Here is an 18,686-nt window from a genome sequence, read left to right as displayed (position 1 = left end):
TTATTATTATTATTATTATTATTATTATTATTATATATGAGCCTATTATGTGTATATATATACATATAACCTATGTCACCTAATTATAATCATCATTTTTTATCATATGAATCATCATCACCAACGGACATATTAAGGGAATAAAAGAAAGAAATAGAAATATGACTTATTAGCATATATGCATATATAACTATGACACATGTTTCATTTTATTTATTAGCCATGACACCTAATAACATTAAACACCACATTATAACTTATTACCAATTTCCTTTAATCATTCATTCCTTTCCCACCGAAAATGAAGAAAATAAAAGAAAGAAAATGGAGACGTGGCTTAGGTGCATGAATAAATATGTATATAAGTTTGACACCTAATAATATTTAATACCACAAAATTTTTCATTCAACACCCTTAGCCTTTAATCACCCTCAGCCTTTAATCACCCTCATTTCCTTTCATTCATCAACATGAACTAAAGAAAAAAAAAGGGAGAATGCCGTGAGCGAGAAGAACGAGAAACTATGGCACCAAAAATCTTTCGAGTTTAATTTCTTGCAATCCGTAATTCCAATCAAAAATTTAATTCGGTAAAAGTGTTTCTATCTTCCTCCTCTACACGTTGGAGTTACTTTTGTTCGATGGAGGCTGATGGTGACGTAACTTCCCTTTCTCTTGAGTTCGGCCAACTGGAGTTCTAGGAGACACAGATGATTTCTGACGCTTTCTTTTTCAGCAGCTCGGTCAAAAATTTCTCTAAAACTTTTATGGATTTTGATTCCATACGGAGATAGAGAATTTATTTTTAAAGATAAACGTTTTTAATTTAGAATGCCTATAAAATTAATTGAATAATTGCAAATATATCTATATATATACTAATAATAGTAATGTTATTGAGTATGGATTATTGTTGTGAATGTGACTGTTTTCTGATTATTAAGAATTTCGCTGATTTGAGAATTGTTGAGAGAAAGGCCGGTGAATTGTTGAGGAGTAGGGAACCCGTAAGGGTGGTTTAGATCGAATTTTAGAGAAAATGTCGCCGAAATTTTATAAAATATGAGGTTTTATTTGAAAAGTTATTTTAAAAGATTTGGTTTTGGAAAATTAAATTATTTAAAATATATTTAGTTAAGAAAAGATTTACTTTATTTTAAAGTTTGATTTATTAAGGAAAATATAATGTTTTAAACCCAATCTTTTAAGGAGAGATTTTGTTTTAAGTAAAAATTTGAGCTCGGTTTATTAAGAAAAGGAATCTCTGCCACAGGAAAGCAGAGAACAAGGATTTAAAGAATATATTAATTAATGAAGTGTCTGCCACAGAAGAGCAGATGTGACATTGTTTGGGCCTTAGTGCCAAATGTAAAGTGGGGACGCCCACACACTGAGAACTGTTTTCCAGATGTACGCTTATTGATTTGGAAAGTCACACTAATGCGGCCTAGCCGTACGACTTATAAGCACACTGATGCATCTGGAAAGCCATATCTGGGACTTGTGTCCGGGTAACGTCGGGAGCGGGTAGGCAACCGACATATGAGCTCATGGCCTGCGTTAGGAATAGACATGCATCATGTTGTTTGCACAGTCGCATTTGATTACGCTTGCTTGTCTTATTACTTTGTGATTGTATTATTTGTCTTGTTGTGACTTGCTTGTACATTGAATTGAATCTCTTGCTTGCACTACTTGTTTGTGAGTGTATTAAAGTGATTACGAGTTGACATTTGACTGAGGATTAATATGTGGCTGAGAGACAAAAAATGTGACTAGTTTTATATTTAAAATTTGTTTTGAGTTTAGAAATTTAAAGGAAAAGTAATTATTTATCTAAAGTAGAAATAAAAGTATTTCCAAAAGGTTAACAAAATAGTTTTACTAAGTAAGTTAATTATTTGCATTAAATTCATTACTTTTACGGCATTCTCATTTCCTACTGAGAACGTGTGGTTTGTTCTCACCCCAAAATCTTCCACCTTTTGAGTGACACAGGTTTAAAGATTCAGTTAGAAGATGCAGACGACTAGTAGATTTACTTGTGATTCCTGTTATTTTTATAGAGTTCCCTCGTCCTTGTTGCTTTAAGTTTTATTTTATCCAGAGGGATAGGTATTTTATTTGAGTTTTATATTAAATTCATTTGTATAGCATTTATTATTATTAATAATTGTGTGATTTGAATTACTACAAATAATTTCCTAGAATTTTCTTATAAACTGAAACGTGATATCAACCTAAAGGCTCAATATTAAATAGTAAATAAGGAGAACAGGTTAGTAACTCCTTACTTTTGGTACGATCATGACATGCTAAAAGTTAGGGTGTTACACCTTCACAAATCTCTCTCCCATCAAAATACTGGTATCCTCTATCTTTAGTTATGTCTTTTTTTTCTCTTTCATCTTCTCATCATAAATTTCTTTTATCTCTACATTTTGATGTTAAGTCAAAGTTTTTTAAGAATGTCAATCAACACTCTAATTGGCATAGTACTATGAAAGATGCGATAGAAGCTCTTGAGTTGATAAAACTTGGTGTCTTGTTGATTGTCCTGCAGGTATTAAGTCGGTTGGTTGTAAATGGGTCTATCACATCAAATGCAATCCTGATGGTTCAGTTGATTGATATAAGGCACGCCTTGTGGCTAAAGGATTCACCCAGACTTAAGGTGTTGATTTCTTAAAAACCTTCTCCCCTGTTGTCAAGCCTGCCACCATCAAACTAGTTTTGGCATTGGCCTCTAAGAAGAATTGGCCTATACATCAGTTGAATGTCAATAATGCTTTCTTACATGGAAATCTTTTTGAAGATGTTCATATGACTCTACCACCCAGGTTTACATCTCCTTGACCAAATCAATGCTGCAAGTTGCTGAAGTCATTGTATGGTTTACGACAATCTAGTCATATGTGGTACGACAAACTTTCTCATCTTTTGCTATCTCATGGATACCAGCAAACCTTATCTGCTTGTAATCTATTTGTTAAATTCACTAATGCTCAAATTTCTATCCTTTTAGTCTATATTGACGACATTATTCTCATTGGTAATTCTATTTATGAACTTGATGCCATTAAGTCTATTTTGTACCAACACTTCTGAATTAAAGACTTAGGTCCATTAAAATATCTTTTGGGTATTGAGGTTGCTTAATCAATGAAAGGAATTTGTTTATCTCAGAGAAAATACTATCTTGATCTTTTGGAGGATTCTAGTTTAGTAGGTGCTGAACCTGTCTATGATCCAATGAATAGTGCTACAAGATTATATCAAGATAATAGTCCCCTACTATCTGACCCTTTTTGTTTATTGCCATTTAGTTGGCCATCTTATCTATCTCACCACTACCCGACTAGACATCATGTATAACACTCAACAATTAAGTCAATTTGTGGCATCTCCCACTGACTCTCATCTTCAAACTGCCAAGCGTGTGTTGCGATATTTGAATACTAGTCCCGGCAAAGGACGTTTTTTTCCAAGAGAATAAAAAATTCAGCTTCTTGGCTTTAGTAACTCTAATTGGACCAGATGTTCTGACACTCGGCAATCTTTAACATGCTATTGTTTCTTCTTAGGCAGCTTTTTAATCTCTTGGAAGACCAAAGAAACAAACCACTGTTACCCGCTCATCCACTGAAGTAGAATATCGTGCATTGACCAATACAACTTGTGAACTTCAATAGATACTAAATGTCTTACAATTTTTACGCATGTCTCCTATCCGTCCACCAGTTTTATATTGTGATAATTAGAGTGCCCTTCATATTGTTGCTAATCCGATTTTTCATGAACTCACAAAACATTTAGAGGTTGATTGTCACTTGAGTTGACAAAAATCTCAAGCTGGAGTGATGAAACTTCTCCCCATTTCCTTGTCTGGGCAGCTAGCTGATATTTTCACCAAGCCTTTGTCTCATGAGCCCTTCCATCTTAATCTTAATTATTATAATAAGCTCGGTGTTCTTGACATCTTTCATCCTCCAACTTGTGGGGGCGTATTAAACTACTCTTCCATCTTAGCCCATGACAACAACAAAGAAGTTTCACACCGTCCCATAAATTTAGTCTAATAGAATTAATTTGGTTACAATGCCAGCTTATATATTTATCTTTACCTTTGTAAGTTTTACAATCAATAAATACATAACACAACCTTCTTTATCTTTGCGTACTCTTTAAGTTTTATTATTATGATGGTTCACAAGTTGTGTAAACCATCATTCTTTTTCTTCTAGAAACAAAATATGCTTATCCTTTTCTAAGTTTGTTATACTTATCTTTCTCTAACAAAATCATCTAAAGATTTTGGTTGTTTTAGCTATTTTAAAATTTATAATCAGTTTAGTATAAATAGGTAGCTTTATATTAAATACAATAAAAGTTCTTGATCTTTTTTTATTATTCTTTCATAGTTTTATTTTGGTATCAAAGTCTTGGTATCCTGTTTGAGGAGCATATATAAGCTATCATCTTTCCACTGAGAAATCACCACACTTCTTTTTCATCCACATTGTTTACCTTGTTCTTGTTATTGGTTTGATACTTTCTCACTGCACCAAATAATTCATCTTTTTCGTCTTATCCTTCTGAGTCCAATAGACCCAAAATTATCGCCGTTAGAGCTGCAACAAGCCGCCACACGCCTCCTCCTTCTAGCAGTTCCATCTGCACTTCCTTTTTGTAGTTCCTTCTGCACTTCCTTCCCGTAGTTCCGTGTTCCATCTGCGCTTCCTTCCTGGAGATCCATTTGCGCTTACCTCCTGCAGTTCCATTTGCGCCTTCTTCTGGCAGTTTCGTCGACGGTTTTTTCTGGCAATTCTGTCTACGCTTTCTTCTGGCAGTTTTGTCTGTACTTTTTTTCGGCAGTTTCATATGCATTCTATTTTAGCAGTTCCGCCTGCACTCTTACCATGCTCTTCGCACTCTCTGAAGATCACTCTTACCGTGCTCTACGCGCTCTCTAAAGATCGCTGCTTGCTTTCTCTCCCTTAAGCACAATATCTCCTTCTATGTTTCTGCTGTCGAAAGCCCTAGCTCCACTGCACACATCTCCCTCTGTGTCACCGCGCCACACACATTTTCCTCAATCATTTCATCAGATCTTATACAAACTGTAGATTATTGACATCTTCCATACACTAGCTTGTGGGACGTATTAAACCATCATTCTTTTTCTTCTAGAAATAAAATTTGTTATGCTTATCTTTTTCTAAGTTTGTTATGTTTATCTTTCTCTAACAAAATCATCTAAAGAATTTGGTTGTTTTAACTATTTTAAAATTTATAATCAATTTAGTATAAATAGATAACATTGTTCTCTTTATCAAATACAATAAAAATTCTTCATCTTTTATTTTCTTATTCTTTCATAATTTTATTATATATTCTCTATAAATTTAGTAAAAAAATTTATTCTTATTAAATTCTACTCTTTTACGAAAGAAATTTCCTACACCATATATATATATTATCTCTAATATTTGTCTTTTTTTTAAAAAAAATATTTATAACATCACTTTCATTCAATTTTGTCTCTAACAATTTAAATAGAACTAAGATCCAAGGATATATAATTTTGATATAAATTAAAATTTTTAGAGATAAAATCAAATAAAATTAAATGTTAAGAATAATTTTAAAAAAAATTGCAAATGTTAGAAACAAAAGAATACTTTATCGTGTGTCTATATATATTCGGTTTTTTTTTTTGTAAAAATATATATTCTTTTTTTTTTGGTACTTAATATATATATATTCTTTTTAATGAGATGATAATTTTATGATGATTGTTTGAGCTAAAATTACTGACCTGGCCTGCCCCAATAAGGGCCAATAAAGCCCATGAAGTTTGAACTAAATTTGAACGGTTGTCTGGTAAATTTGTATACACCTGTTTCACAATAAAATTAACATTGCGGCCAACCAATTATTTTTGTATATAGTGTCTGATGTTAGGTGTCAATAACTTATAAAAAGAATTATTTATATTTTGTTTTTTACATTTTATGAAAGAAAAAAAATAGAAAATAAAATTTTATTGTTTTCACTTTTTTCTTTATAAAATTCATAAAACCAAAAATATTAAAAATAAAAACAGAAAATAAAAACACAAATCAAATGTACCCTTAACTTTTGCTATAAAAAAATGTTCTAATATAATATAATAGATAGACAAAAGGTATTTTGTTATTTGGTATTTAAACATAACAGATAGATAGATTAATAAATAAAATATTTTTAAATGAGACTTCTAAACGTTAAATTATTTTTACTTTTCAAAAGATTTATAAAAAATATTTTTTTCAAAAGAAAAATCTTTTTAAAGAAAATCTTTTTAAAAAACTCATCAAACAAGCCTTTTTATAGGCAGAATGACATTATCTTCCTAGGTCTTATTTATATAACCCCTCTAATCATCATTTCGTTAAATTCATATTTTAATTTATTTCTTATTTATCAAAACATAAGTCTTTTAAAGTAACTTTAAGCGTTCATTTTTGGGTCAAATATTTCAAAATGATATGTTTTAAAATATTCAAAGAAGTGTTTCTAGGTTTTTAAGTCATAAGAAAAAGTTGTTTTCGAATTAAAAAAACCTTTTATTAAATTTTAGTGTGTTTGGAAGTTTCTTTAAAGTAAAATCATTAGAAAAATATTTTTTTAAAAAGTTAAACTTTTCATCTTTTTAAAAAGATAATTTTATTATAAAAAAGATAATATGTTGTTAAACTATCATAAATAACCATCCACTATATATTGCAATAAGCTCTTTATGTTCCGCTTTTCTAAAATTTATTATTTATTATTTACTATTATTAAAATATAACTTTAAAATACGAAAGTGGTAATATATAACATTTGAAAATCATCTTTTATTTCAAAACAAGAAAATTATAGTGAAGCGTTAATTTATCTCAAAGTATTAAATTAAATTATCAATTTTTAATTTAATGTAACTACAATAATAGTTATTCATTATTAAGTAGATATGATTACGAATATAAAGGGCGACACTTAAGAAATTTAAGATAAAAGCAATTATAGAAATATGATTTAAAATAATACTATATGATTAATAAAATTTATTATTTTTGTCAATACTTGTTCGACACTCTAAATCTTAAGTATAAAATAAATTTTGAATTCTAAACTCTCAATCTAAATTTTGTATAAATAAAATATTGGCCAAAATATTTATTAATATTGATAAAAAAAAATTAGTCTGTTTGTAACATTTTTCAAAAAATTATTTACATACGGTATTTAACTGCCTAAACACTGTTAGTAATAGTATGAGACAGTATTGAAAACAAAATAAATGTACCTTGTTTAAGGATGACAAGTAACTTTCACCCCAGCCACCATTGGAAAGCTGCTTTGACAGCAAAAATTCACACGCTTTGCGCAATGCTCGACAGTTTTGGTAGTTCTTTCCACAAGCCATCAGTCCCTCTACACCCATCCATGCACCTATTGTATAACAAACCCCCCAACTACCGAACCTGTATAATTAAGGTCCGAAATTTTAAAAATTATTTTTTTTTAAACTTTTAATTTATAAAAATGTAATAATATTATATAATATAATAATGGTCACTAGATATATTTGACTTACACCATGCTGCAAATATGAATTTTCCTTATTAAGCATGTGCTTTAAACAAGGAGTTTGGACAAAAAGGTAGTTAATCTTATGGAATACTAGAGAAATTAGTTTCTAGCACGTTCTAAAAAAGTGATGAATTAATTCTTAATTTTTAAAAAATAATATCATTGAAAGATTAAATTGTCTAAAATTTTAAAAGACAACAAATTAATTTATCCATTTATTTTGTTAGTAATTAATGTGTCTAATATTCTAAACGCCGATTAGAAATTAATGTGTCAACAAAATTTGTTAAAAAGATATATTTATCCAATTAAAAATGGATAACAACCCACTTAAAAATTTCACTCTTAAACAAGAGTATGAAGAGTGAATTATTTGTAAACTCTTGATAATCTATATGAACCTATTAAAAAAAAACGAATAAAATTATAGATGCATTAACCGATCAAGTTATTCGTTCTATTACTATAAACTAGCATACATCTCTACTACGACTCTACGAGTAAAAGGGGTTAGCATATAATAACCACATTTGGCACATCTTGTTTTGTCCTTTATGCCCTTTCTCTAAACATTGAGGAAATGACTTCTTTATTATGACTACCTTTAAGTTTATATATTACTAATTATGGATGATATAGTACCCCCATTTTATTTTATTTTTCTAAATTCTATGGATTCATAGATTCATAAATTAATGTATTTAGAATGGAAATTATTTATTTCAATTTCATAATAATATTTAAGGTAAAAAAGTACTATTATATTATGATGCCCAATATTTAAAGTAAATTCTATTTTAATTTTTAATATTTTAATCGTTTTATTTTTATCTTAAAATATTTAAAATGACATCAATATTATTCTACCTTCAAATTTTTTGTCAATACTTAAAGAAATTGATGTACTTCTATTAATAATATTTTTATTAAAACTACATTTGTTCAACTTCTCTTTTATTAAAATTTAGACTTATTAAAAAAATAAAAATAAGAAAAGAAAATGAACAAACATAATTTTAATAAAAATATTATATATATATAATACATCAATTTTGTTAATTATTAATAAAAAAATTTGACAATAAAATAATATTAATATTATTTTAAATATTTTCAAATAAAAATAAAATAATTAAAATATTAAAAATTCACTCCAATGCAATATTTGTTAAATATTTTTCTATATATTTTTATACTTCAGACAATGTCTAACATAATTAAAAATCATTATAATAAAAAGTAGAGACAATAACTTAATAGCAAAAAAGAGAAAGGATAAATACCAGGAGCCATCAGGATTTTGTACGCTTTCCATGTAACGGATTGCTTTGGAAATGGAACTATCAACTTCCCTTCTTCTGTGATTTGGATATAGCTTTCTAAATAGAGCTAAGGCCTGCATTCCTGATCCTGTGCACTCTACATACCTATTTTACATAACACCAACATTATCCGGCTTTCTTCCTTATATATATTGGAGGGTTTTGTGTTAAATACAAAAATATTGAGTGTTTTTTGGATTTTATCAGAATATGGGGTAAAGTAAAACTTGGTTGAAATTCCTACTTTTCAAAAAATAAATTAAAAATAAAATTATAAGTAATAATTTTTATATTTTAAAAATTAAAAAATAAATTCATAAATAGCAATTTGTATGATTTAAAAATTAAATATTAATTAAAAAGTAAAATCATAAGTAACTATTTTTACTTTTGAAAATACAAAAATTACAAAAGTGAAATCGTTAATAACAATTTTCGCAACGCACCATTATTTTAAAAAAAATATCATTTTTACTGTTATAAAAAAATAATACTAAATAGCTAAATTGATTATATTTAATTAAATGATATTATTTTTATCTGTCATAAATTATTATACGATCAAAAGTTAATTTTTATGTTTAAATTTTTGTTAATAATTTCTTTAGATATTGTTTAAAAAAAAATTTCATCCTAAACTATATATATACAATACTATATGAACAACATATTTAACAATTAAGACCTAAACGTAACATCAATAACCTCTTAATTTTTATGTTTTATTTTTTAATATTTTAAATTGTAGTTGAGTATATTATCTGTGGATATCCAATTTGGACCAACTTATTTAGATAGGATCGACAACTTGACCCGCAGTGAATCAATTTAAAAGCAAAGCAGGTTAAGTTATTGATAGAATCGGATGCAGATTTAAGTCTAACTATACATGTATAATTAAGTTGACGGGGATCGATAGATATTTATGTTATTTGTAATTTTAACATCAATTTCATTATGTTACTTTTAATTTTTGCGTAGGCTTAATTTTGTTTTCTATTTTATTTGTATTTTATAAAATATGGAATAATTAAATATTGTGTTTGATATAAAAAATGATTGTTACACACAGGATTGAGTAGGATTCGAGTGAAAAATTTTAGGGTATGGATACGCTTAGTGTTCATACTATAATCCAAGATACAAACTAGGCTCAATAGAGCCAGGTCCAAGGAGCCGAAAGGCCCAAATAAGAAGACGGCCTGCCCGGAAACCTGACCTCCTTATAGAGGTCGAATTTGACGGATGATTTGTACTTATCCATGTAAGTAACTACTTCCTCAGATCTCTCACTTCTAGAAGAGAGATCTTAACAACCCTAAGATAAAGGGACAGTTATCCACCATCAGAAGTGGAACTACTTTAGCGGTGGTTATTGGCTCATCTCTTATAAATACCCTGACACACTCAGGTACATTTAAGTTCCAATACACTAAAACCTGCTAAGATCCTTGCTAACTTAAGTATCGGAGTATTTTGCAGGTACCACCCCTCATCTTATCGCAAACAACTCGGACGACGGCCACAAGACGTGGGACAACTCGGAACCTACTCCATTGAGGATTTGGGTCTCACTTACAAGCCCAAAGGCAATCCAATTTCAGGTAACCCTCGAAACATTGGCGACGTTGCCGGGGACCTGGGATCTAACACTACATGGTGTACGATCAGTATGAAGACAGATGTACAGCGTCTGAATCAGATCAAGAATACCAGGACATGGTCAACAACGACCAAGCAATAGTAATACCTCCTCCAAGAATGGAGGAACCACATGATGAAGGCCCCTCCGGAGACCAACACCAATGGAGAATCTCACCCGAGGTTCGTCTCCCTGAAAGGGAAGAACAACCTCATAGCACCGACCTCATGGGATTGCTGCATGGGTATCATAGTCAACTCGAGCAGTTGGAGTAAGAATTAGAGCGACAACGCAAAGCAGAGAGGATTTTGAGGAAGGAGATCAAACAGCGAATAGGGTTGGAGGAGAAGCTCTCAAAGCTAGAATCCAACCTTCGAAGCAAGGATTCCCGCACAGCTCGGGAAGATACCCTACTGGGGGAGAAGATCCTTTCATTGAGGACATCATGCGGGCTAGAGTTCCTAGAAACTTTAAAATCCCTAACATGAATCTATACGACGGGACAACCGACGCGAAGCATCACCTCAATAATTTCAAAAGTCGGATGTATTTGGCCGATGCCTCAATTGCTACTAGCTGCAAGGCCTTCCCGACAACCTTGATAATAGTGGCTATGAATTGGTTTGATAGCCTGCCACCTAGGTCGGTTACCAGTTTTGATGACCTTGCACATGAATTCCTTACACAATTTTTAATCCAGAAAGATAAAGTTAAGCATGCACCTAGCCTACTCGGAGTCAAACAGGAGGTCGGAGAACTCATGAGAGGCTACATGGAGAGATTCAACAAAGCATGCTTGAAAATCCAAGACCTGCCTACTGAGGCAGTACTAATGGAACTAGTCAATGGACTCCGAGAAGGACCCTTCTCCCAATCTATATCAAAAAGACATCCGACTTTTCTAAACATTATACAAAAGCGAGCTGAAAAGTAAATCAATATGGAAGAAAACACCAGGCTACGAAAGTCAAGTTGGCGACTTGGGCACCCTCACCAGCCAAAAAAAAAATAGAGGGAGCCCAAGAAGAAAGAAGAAGTCAGATCCGAGAAACCCAGAAGGTACCATAATTATACTCCATTACAAGTTTCTCTCATGGATGTTTACAGAAAAATTTATCACACCAAGAAGCTTCCTCTCCCGCGTCCAATTAAAAACTAAAAGGGTGGAAGCCATAACGAGTATTGTGAGTACCACAAGCTGTATGGTCACTCAACAAATGATTGTTATGACCTAAACTATGTAATAGAAAAACTGGTTAGGGAAGGTCGGATGGATAGATATTTCATGGAAAGGTCGGACAATCATGGAAAAAGAAAAAGAGATGATGAAGATACCATAGTAGGAGGATTTGTCGGAGGAGGACTGACCAAGTCATCTCGAAAGAGGTATTTGAAGGAGGTATACCAAGTCGGAAAAGATAGCCCCGACCTCCTTACAATCTCTTTCACAGAAGAAGACGCACAAGAAATTGTGCCCGGGCACGATGACCCAATAGTCATCACCATGATACTAGCCAATGCCGACCTACATAGGACCTTGGTAGATCAGGAAAACTCAGCAGACATACTTTTTAAGCCAGCATTCGACATGTTAGGGCTAGAGAAAAAAGAGCTAAAATCATACCCAGATACTCTTTTCGGGCTAGGAGATACTCCAATCAAACCCTTAGGGTTCATTTCCCTATACACCACCTTTGGAAAAGGGCTGAGATCAAGTGCCCTAATCAGTAAAATAACTCTAAATCGGTTGGGAGCCATGGTCTCTACTCCTCACTTCTGTATGAAGTTTCCAACAAAAGATGGAATTGCCACCGTTAAGGGAGACCAAAAGCTGGCGAGAAAATGTTACAATGAAAGCTTGAATTTACGAGAAAATGGCAAAGAAGTCAATACAAATGAACTCAAAGGAGTACGAGTAAAGGAAGAACTACAGCCAAAGCCTGAAGGAAAGACGGAGGTAGTTCAGATCGCAGAAGAGGTCGGAAAAGACAACAACATAGGAGCCAATATGAGAACGGAGTTAAAAAATGACCTCATAAAACTCCTAAAAGAGAATTCCGATCTCTTTGCTTGGAAGGCTTCCGACATGCCCGGAATACACTCCGAACTCATGACACACAAGCTGGCGGTCTATCCCAGGTTCCGACCGGTCCAACAAAGAAGACGAAAGCTCAGACTAGAATGAGCTCAGGTGGTCGAAGAACAAGTACAAGATTTGTTAGAGGCCAGATTCATCCGGGAAGTCAAATATCCGACATGGCTATCGAACGTAGTGTTGGTAAAAAAGCAAAATGGGAAGTGGAGAATGTGTGTTGACTACACCGACCTCAACAAAGCATGTCCAAATGACCCCTACCCACTTCCGAATATAGATGCTTTAGTGGATTCCAGCTCGGGATACCAGTACCTATCATTCATGGATGCCTACTCAGGATATAATCAAATCCCGATGTATAAGTCGGATCAAGAAAAGACATCCTTCATCACACCCAAAGTGAATTACTGTTAAGTGGTTATGCCATTTGGATTAAAAAATGTAGGCGCCACATATCAAAGGCTAATGAACAAGATGTTTGCGCCCCACCTTGGAAGCCTAATGGAAGTGTAAGTGGACGACATGTTGGTAAAGACCAAGGAGGAGGCAAATCTCCTCACCGACTTCTCACAAGTCTTTAGTACTATAAAAAGGCATTGGATGAGACTAAATCCCGTAAAATGTACCTTTACAGTAAAGACAGAAAAATTTTTGGGATTTATGCTCACACAGAGAAAAATTGAGGCTAACCTCGATAAGTGTAGAGCAATCCTAGAAATGAGGAGTCCGACCTGCATAAAAGAAGTCCAACAGTTGAATGACCGACTTGCAGCTTTGTCTATATTTCTGGCAGAATCAGCCTTAAAATCCTTGTCACTTTTTTCTCTACTAAAAAAAGGGTGCCAATTTGAATGAAACCCTAAATTTGAATAATCTTTTCAAGAATTCAAGAAGTTCTTGAGTCAGCCACCAGTCCGTACTCGGCCTAAAGTAGTAGAGGAACTCGTACTGTACTTAGCTGTTACTGAGAAAGCAGTAGCATCAGCACTAGTTTGACAAGATGAGGTCGGACAGTATCCAGTTTATTTCACCAGCAAAGTCTTACAAGGACCCGAGTTGAGGTATCAAAAGATAGAAAAATTTACATATGCTTTAATTCTGGCATCCAGGAGACTCTGACCTTATTTTCAAGCTCACATCATAAGAGTCCGAACGAACCAGCCCATGAAGCCAATCCTTTAGAAAATAGACATTGCAGGTTGAATGGTTCAATGGGCTATAGAATTATCCGAGTTCGACTTGAGATACGAAAGTCGAACAGCAATTAAAGCCCAATGCCTTACCGACTTCCTGGCAGAATACACCGGCGACAAGAACGAAGCCTCTATGACCTGGAGCCTTTATGTAGACGGATCCTCTAATAAAGTCAGAAGCGGCACTGGCATCATCTTAGTGAGTGAAGAGGGGACACAAATAGAAATCTTCCTGAAGTTTGAATTCCCTGCTTCCAACAACCAGGCCGAATATGAAGCCTTAATTGCATGCTTCAAACTCGCCAAAGAAGTCAATGCGACCAAAGTAATAGTCTTCAGTGACTCCCAAGTAGTAACTTATCAAATCAATGGAGTACCAGGCAAAAGATCCTAATATGAAAAGGTACTTAAAAAAAATACTTGAGCATCTTAGGCAATTTCTTGAAACCAAGGTCAGGCACATAATTCGGGAATTCAACAGCAAAGCCGATGCCCTCTCTAAGTTAATTAGCAAGTACCAAATAGAGCCGAAAGGCCCAAATAAGAAGACGACCTGCCTGGAAACCCAACCTCCCTATAAAGGTCGGATTCGACGGATGATTTGTACTTATCCATGTAAGTAACTACTTCTCCGGATCTCTCACTTCTAGAAAAGAGATCTCAACAACTCTAAGATAAAGGGACGGTTATCCACCATTAGAAGTGGAACTACTTCAGCGGGGGTTATTGGCTCATCTCCTATAAATACCCTGACACACTCAGGTACATTTAAGTTCCAATACACTAAAACTTGCTAAGACCATTGCTGACTTAAGCATCGGAGTATTTTGCAAGTACCACTCCCCATCTTCTCGCAAACAACTCGAACGACGACCATAGGACGTGGGACAAGTCGAAATTCGCTCCATTGAGGATTTGAGCCACACTTACAAGCCCAACGATAACCCAGTTTCAGGTAACCCTCGAAACAGTTAGGATTAAGAGATTTTTAACCCACAGATAAGGTAGATTAGGGTTGAAAATTTTTAACTTGCTGGTAGAATAAGGTTGAGTTTTAGAGAGATTTAAACCTACATATAAGGTTAGGGTGAAGTCTAAACCCTACTCTATCCTATCTATTGCCAGTCTTATGTGGCAATGAAGTTTATCATATTCAATTGTTAAAAAAATTAATTTTGAGTTAATTTTATAACTATCAATATAATTTTTTTATGCTAATATCTAATTATATTTTTTATACATAGAAAAAAATATTATTTTTAAATAACAAATATAAAAATTAATTATTTCTATTTGTGCAGCAGACTTAACACCTAATCAAAAGTATAGAAGTTAAATCGTTTCAAATTTCAGATAACGAATATTAGAATTAATTATTAGTATTAATAAATCAAACTCTTTCACATGAAAATAATAACTAAAAATCTTATTATTTGATTTTTTATCTACGGAGATCCTGATTTTTTTAGCTGACAAAGACTTTTGTCTCTTATGATATTTTCGTAAAAATAATTTGATTCTATAAATGTTGTGCTATAATCTATAATGTCAGGATAAAACCAATATAATTTTAAAAAATTTATATTTCCGTAAAATATATATATATATATATATATTGACATGAAAAAAAATATATAAATAATCATACTCTGACTCAATGAGACATTTTTCGAAGATTTCAGTTGGATTGAATTTCTGCAACAAAAATGTGAGTTTCTCAATTAGGAATAATTTAGGAAAATATCCTTAGTTAATTAATTGATCATGAAGTCGAATGCATCCTAGTTTTGTTTACCTCTACCTAATGATATGTTCTTCGAGGCTCCCAAACACAAAAACCACCATTCTTGCTCTGTAGTTGAAATTAACAGATATATCAAAATTGCATCTAATAATTACGAGTCTAGTTATTAAATAGGTTTTTCGGTAACCTTAACCAATAACAAAACCCTTTAACAAGTTTAAGTATTAGCAAAACTTATACAATAATGGTCAAATCAAATTATATCAAGATTAAGAACAAAAAATAATTTAATTTAGAATCTAAACATGAAACGTGAAACATGGAATAGAAAAGAAAAACATACTTGCAGGGAAAGAAGAATATTCACAGCATCGTAGAATCTTCTTGAGTCCATCTTTTCTCCAACTAGATTACTTGGCATCATCGACAACAGAAGTGCAGCCTGTTTAATTTTAGTAGCAACCAAATATCAAAGTTGGATAGCAAAAAGTAAAAAGGAGCCACATACATGTGTCATGTGTGAGTGTGCCATATATATATATATATACAGAGCCAATTTTCTGGTGCCTGTAATTTTGGTGTCAAAATTGCCAAATTATTTTTTATAGTAAGTTTTAAATATTAAAAAATAATTTATTTTTATATTTTTTAATTTAAATATTAAATTTTATCTCATTTTACTTTTATATTGGAAATTCTATATGGTTATACGATGATTATATAAATATTATTAAAATTATAGTCAATTTTTTTATATTTTAGTAATATTTTTTGAAAAATAAATGTTTAATAACAATAAAAAATTATTTTAATTTTAATAATTACTTTTTGAAATATTATAGTCACCATAACATAATTATTTTAGAATAATCCTCTTTATATATCTTATTTAATTTATTTATTTTTGCAATAAGTATATATTTTTATGGCTACTAAAAAAGTTTTTATCAATTATTGTTAATTGTCGCTAAAATTTTTAATGATAAAATATAAGACTACTAATATCTAATTGTCGATAAATGTATTAATTATTATTTTTATTGTCGCTAAAAACAAAATAAATAACTACTAAAATTAATTTTTTTAGTACTGATAAACAAAATAGCAAAAGAATTTTTTTTAAATAAACAGAAATAAATAAAAAATAGAAGGGTAGAGAATTATTGAATCACTTAAAAAAAGTAAGCAATTTTGACGGCCACTGAAAATAATTATTTTGACAAAATGTTTTACTGTTAGAAAATGATTTAAGAATATTTACTATTATTAAAAGAAAAATATTTACACTATTCGAAAAAAATATTTACTACCGTTAAAAATTGATTTAAGAATATTTTGACAGACACTTAACTTTAAATAAAGTCTTTACATACACTATTAAAAAAAATCTTTTTTAGTGTTTATTCATTTTTTTTAAATTGGTATCAAAAAGAGTGCTAATATATATTTATCGACAATTAAATATTAATTTTTTTATACTTTGTCGTTAAAAGGTTTTAATAACAATTAACAATTGTCGATAAAATCTTTTTTAATAGTCGCAGAAAATATACAATTACCACTAAAAATAAATAAGATATATAATAATCATTATATTATTGACAATAAAAATTTGTTATTAAAAAAATGTATACTAATAACTAAGCCGTCAACCATGCTAAGTTTTGTTGAGTTTAAATATAGTGTATTAATTTGTTAACTAATTTATACTTTTATTAGTTTTTTCACAATATCTCTTAGTTTAATTGGCTAAAGACTAATAAATCGTGAATCGAAATTTTATTTAAAAATTTATTGTTAATGAATTGCTACTCGTTCAATCCAAGTTGAACCACCAAGTTGGTTTAACGAACTTATATACTTGATGTGAAGAAAAATTATTACTTCGATATATACTTTATCACACCGCATTTTCTCTTTTTTAATTTTTACTTCATTAATAATAACTTAACACCATAAGCAATTATCTACCCATTTGTTTAAACAAATAAAAACTAAATTATTTTAACTTCTATTTTTTTTTCAAAGTGCAAATAAATACAAAATATAGTGCCCTAATCGAAGTACATATATAGATTTTTCTAAAGCAAGCACTTTTTCTCCTCCTATATAATCGCATCCAAAATGTGCCCATAGTTTATATCTCTCCGATCCTTCATTTATTAATTTGGGTAAAATATATTTTGCGTTTAAGATTCTTGAAAAATTTTAAAAATATTTTTAACTTTTATTTTATTTTAATATTATTCTTAATATTTTTGATAAATTTTAATTTTATTTTTATCATTAATTTTTTGAAAAATATGTGTACAGTAAAATTAAAAAGAAAAATATTGATCATATATTAATTATCAAAAAATTAACCGTACATATAAATTGAAACTTATAAAAAATATTAAAAACATTACTAAAATAAATTAAATGTTAGATATATTTTTAAAATTTTTCGAAAATATTAAAAACATATTTTACCCTATTAATTTAAATTGATCTCATGAAATTGAAATTGGCTTTCCAAAATGCTATCTAATTGGTCCTTCAGCTCATCACCAACACCAAAAGATCAAGTTGATGTTCTTTATGAACAATGAGATATTAACAACGTGTGGTTTTAATTACAAGTTTTCAGATTTACTATATCTACGTTAGAGACTAACATATAATCCAGATTAGGTAATCAACTTAATTAAACTCTTTTTTATAAAATAACTTAAATAATAAATAATTCTATTAAAAGTAACTTATAAATAAGTTATTTTGTGTTTGGATTTTTAATTCTAAAAGTATTTATTTTATAGAAATGTGATGAAAAGTAGAAGTATTATGAGAGAAGTCATTTTTTTAACTTCTCTATAAGCTCCTAAATAGCTTCTTAAAAAGTTACAATTTGATTTTAAAAATTGCACCAAACATTAATACTACTACTTTTCATAAGAAAAAAAAATTAAAAAAAATTACTTTTAAAGTTTTCCAAACAAATTCATAGTAGTGTTAGCTCAAACGTCACATGCACACGTACACGTACAAATTTTAATATCAATCAATAATAATGTAATCCAAAGTATATTA

The 18,686-nt window shown here is 30.8% G+C and overlaps 1 protein-coding gene across 1 annotated transcript in view; it reads right to left on the bottom strand.

Annotated features, from left to right (window-relative positions):
* Positions 1-5,660: 5,660 nt before the first annotated feature.
* The window catches only part of LOC107474563 (lupeol synthase), a gene marked incomplete in the record, with an annotated part of 43,723 nt that continues 30,697 nt past the window's right edge, over positions 5,661-18,686 (bottom strand). The window contains 6 exon segments of the mRNA XM_021136423.2: positions 5,661-5,900; positions 7,335-7,512; positions 8,905-9,048; positions 15,522-15,568; positions 15,669-15,725; positions 15,961-16,059. Of these exon segments, the coding sequence (XP_020992082.1) occupies positions 5,751-5,900; positions 7,335-7,512; positions 8,905-9,048; positions 15,522-15,568; positions 15,669-15,725; positions 15,961-16,059 (675 nt within the window).

This window comes from Arachis duranensis, chromosome 2, assembly GCF_000817695.3.
Source record: "Arachis duranensis cultivar V14167 chromosome 2, aradu.V14167.gnm2.J7QH, whole genome shotgun sequence".
NCBI lineage: Eukaryota > Viridiplantae > Streptophyta > Magnoliopsida > Fabales > Fabaceae > Arachis > Arachis duranensis.
This window is presented reverse-complemented; position numbering and strand designations above follow the sequence as displayed.